This window comes from Leptopilina boulardi, unplaced genomic scaffold (genome assembly GCF_019393585.1).
Source record: "Leptopilina boulardi isolate dan_hultmark-lab unplaced genomic scaffold, ZJU_Lbou_2.1 LbouV2_324, whole genome shotgun sequence".
Classification (NCBI taxonomy): Eukaryota; Metazoa; Arthropoda; class Insecta; order Hymenoptera; family Figitidae; genus Leptopilina; species Leptopilina boulardi.
The window spans coordinates 596733-600052 of NW_026137890.1; the positions used below are offsets into that span (position 1 = coordinate 596733).

At 25.0% G+C, this 3320-nt stretch overlaps 1 protein-coding gene across 1 annotated transcript; it reads left to right on the forward strand.

The window, feature by feature from the left end:
- Window positions 1-300: 300 nt before the first annotated feature.
- Window positions 301-2737, forward strand: LOC127284338 (putative nuclease HARBI1). Its single transcript, XM_051309734.1, has 3 exons — window positions 301-502; window positions 612-762; window positions 2521-2737. The coding sequence occupies exons 1-3, from the start codon at window positions 301-303 to the stop codon at window positions 2735-2737; spliced, it is 570 nt and encodes a 189-aa protein (XP_051165691.1).
- The last annotated feature ends 583 nt before the right edge of the window (window positions 2738-3320 follow it).

A 3320-nucleotide genomic window follows, 5' to 3' on the forward strand; every position in this document is an offset into this window, starting at 1 on the left:
ACACTAAGGCAATATTCAATCAGGAGTGTAATTAATAATATTTATTATTTGCCAGGAGTCTGTCAAAATAAAAATTCAAATGTACATCTTTATGGACTTTGTTTCAAATAGTTTAATTTTATTTTAACATTTTCCCTTCCTTTTTTTCTCAATTTTTTTTTCGTAAAAACTTAAGTATCATAATTAAAAATTGCACTATTTATTTCTAATTTTTTTCAATCGTTTTACATTTTAATTAGATTTATTTCTTGTTTTTAAATTTTTTTTATATTACCTAAATGAATATTTGGCGAAATAAATATGTTTTTTATTAAAAATAAAGTTGAAGAAGCAGCGGTGGCGGCGGCGGTTGCTGTAAATACGATTTTTGATGATGATGAACAAGAAGACGAAGAGTTTGAAGATTTTTTTCGTTTAGTAGCTGCAGTTGGACAGGAAAGAGTCGCACTTCCTGAAACCGAAAATTATTTCGAAATTGTTGTTCCAAGATTTCTTTTGTCAGGTACAAATGAAAATAAAACCTAATTATAAGCATTGCCTTCTTAACATTATTCATTTAATAATAAATAATAATAATAATGTTTTTATCAGCTGTTTGTAATTTTTCACAGATTTCAAATCTCATTTCAGAATGAGCAGGACAACTTTTGAAGAATTGAGTCTAATTATTGGAGAAGATTTAGATACTCCACAATCACATGTTGCAGTAATGAAAAAATTAGCTGTTGCCTTTTGGTATTTCGGAAATCTAGAAGTTTACCGGTATATTTTTTTATAAACATATCTATTTGTACAGATGTTCAAAATTTGATAGATAGATAAAAAATTGAAATAAGATTTTCATTTTCAAAAATTTTTTACTACAAATTTTCATTAAAAATATTTTATATTTAACTGGATGTTCTTGGTTAAGAAATTTTATTCCATACCAATATAAATATTAATTTCAAAGGGTCCACCTGCAATATCAAGTCGTATTTAATTATTTTTTTGACTAGAGAATAGTAAATAAAGAACTTATTTTCTGTCCTGAATGATTTTATTTATATTTATTTTATAATAATAAAAAATTATGATATCGATCATTTTTTATCGATTATCATAGTTTTTTTATTATTAAGTGCTGTGGAGTGATAAATTTAAATAATATTATTTAATTATATTTGTTTATGACGTTTCAATGCAAATATTGTGTCCCTTATTAAAAGAAGGTAAAAAAAATTAATTCATAAACAAAAGAAAATTATAAATCGACATTACGAAATTGGCTTTATTGTTAATTGTAATTTATAAAATTATGCTAAGTGAAAATTTGATTTACTAATTATAAGGAATTAATAAGTTTTTAGAGATATATTTGCGTGTCTCGTATATAACATACATATTAGATATTTATTTACATTATTGAATAATTTTAATTCCTATTTCTCCGAAGTTATATCATCATATTTTTTTGGGTGATCATTTTATTCTATATTATAAATTAAATACATTTTAAAAATTGAAAATTTCGTGAATTAAATTTTTTTCACAAAATTTTAAGTACAAATTCGAAATTAAAAATTATATTAAACAAGGAGGGGGTCCTTTATGTTTATTTCATAAACATTATGCTTCCTCATTGTGTGAAGCAAAAAATTCGCTTCCTCGTGAAGGAAGCAATGAATTTGTCCAATTCAATTGATTGATTTAAAAAATTTCGAGTTAAAAATGTTTTAAATTAATTAAATTTTTTGAAAAATAAAGAAAATTTTAATTAATTTTGAGTGTAACATAAACTTTATATATACGAATCGATTCGTTTTAATGCAAGGAATACAATTATTTTATTCATCAACTTGTATTTAAAAAAAACACAAAATTTTTTAGCTAAAATATGAATTTTCGATTTTTCAATTTTTATTAATTCTCAAATTTTAAATCAAATCTATACTTTATATATACCAACCAATTCGTTTCAATGCAGGGAATAAAATTATTTCATATATAAACATGAATTTAAATAAACACATCATTTTATAGCTAAAATGAGAATTTTTGATTTTTTAACTTTCTTTAATTCTTTAAATTTCAATCAAATCTATACTTTATATATATCAATCGATTCATCTTGACATAAAGAAGACGATTATATTATATATTACCTTAAATTTTTCGATTTAAAAATTTTTTCAATTAAAAAAAAATTTTTGGAAAAAAGACGATAAAATTTTTTTTGGGGTATTTTTAAAAATCCTCTCGTCATTTTTGAGAGATTAATGTGTTAAATAAGCCTACCAAATTTTATCCAAATCCATTAAAACCTGTTAAAGATATCGTGTTCACAAAAACGATCCACACACACATACACACACACATACATCCGGACAATTGATCAGGATCTCATATAACATGTTTCTATATAGAGGAAAATTTGTTTTCACCATTTTTAAAAAGTTTATAAACGAGAGGACTACAAAGCTTCCTACACGAGGAAGCAAAAAAGAAATTGTTTATATAGAAATAAAATTTTTCTTATAGATCATTGTCTGATAGGTTTGGAATATCTAAATCCACTGCTTGGGAATGCGTAATTGACGTCGCTAAATCACTCTGTGCGCGTGCACAAAATTTTATTCATTGGCCAACAGATCAGGAGATTCCTATTATTCAACAAGAATTTTATGAAATGGCTAACTTTCCTGGAGTTATTGGAGCCATTGATGGCTCGCATATAAAAATCAGCTCGCCTCATTAAATAAAATTCTTGACATTTTATTTAAATAAATTATAAATATTTTTTACCATCTTCTTTTTAGTAACCGAAATTAAAACGACATTCGACCAGATCCTTTAGAACGTTTATTACTTCATCTTTCTTTTGAAGGTTTACTGAATGTCTTTCTTCAGATTTCTCTATCATCTTTCCTAGTAATTCGGTTTGAGTTTCGCTTTTCTTTTCTACTTTTCTTTTTTTTAAATTATCATTTCTCGTATTTTCTTGGACCACTTCCCGAGAGATTCTTTTTTGGTAGCCTTTAATATTCGACGCGATAGCTGGTGGATTTATGCAGGGTTTACAGTACAAGATACTGTGCATGTCATCAAAATATGGCCATTTAATCGGGCTTGATCCTGTTTCTTTTAATTTACCCAAGTTTCGTTTATAACCACGTTTCAATGTAGCCCATTTTGTCTTGCATTTTTCGGCCGTTGTCATTTTTTTCTTCCAATTTACACGTTTACTTTCCAAAAAAATTAAAATAAATTATACGTTTTATTTAGAATATTATATATTTACATTTGTTTAAAATTTTCATTTTTTATTTTATTTATTATCT

Bases quoted from the DNA above. Each gene is read 5' to 3' on its own strand.
- LOC127284338 (XM_051309734.1), top strand. From the start codon at position 301: ATGTTTTTTATTAAAAATAAAGTTGAAGAAGCAGCGGTGGCGGCGGCG. The intron at 503-611 runs GTACAAATGAAA...AATTTTTCACAG, and splicing joins TCCAAGATTTCTTTTGTCAG to ATTTCAAATCTCATTTCAGA. The intron at 763-2,520 runs GTATATTTTTTT...TTTTTCTTATAG, and splicing joins GGAAATCTAGAAGTTTACCG to ATCATTGTCTGATAGGTTTG.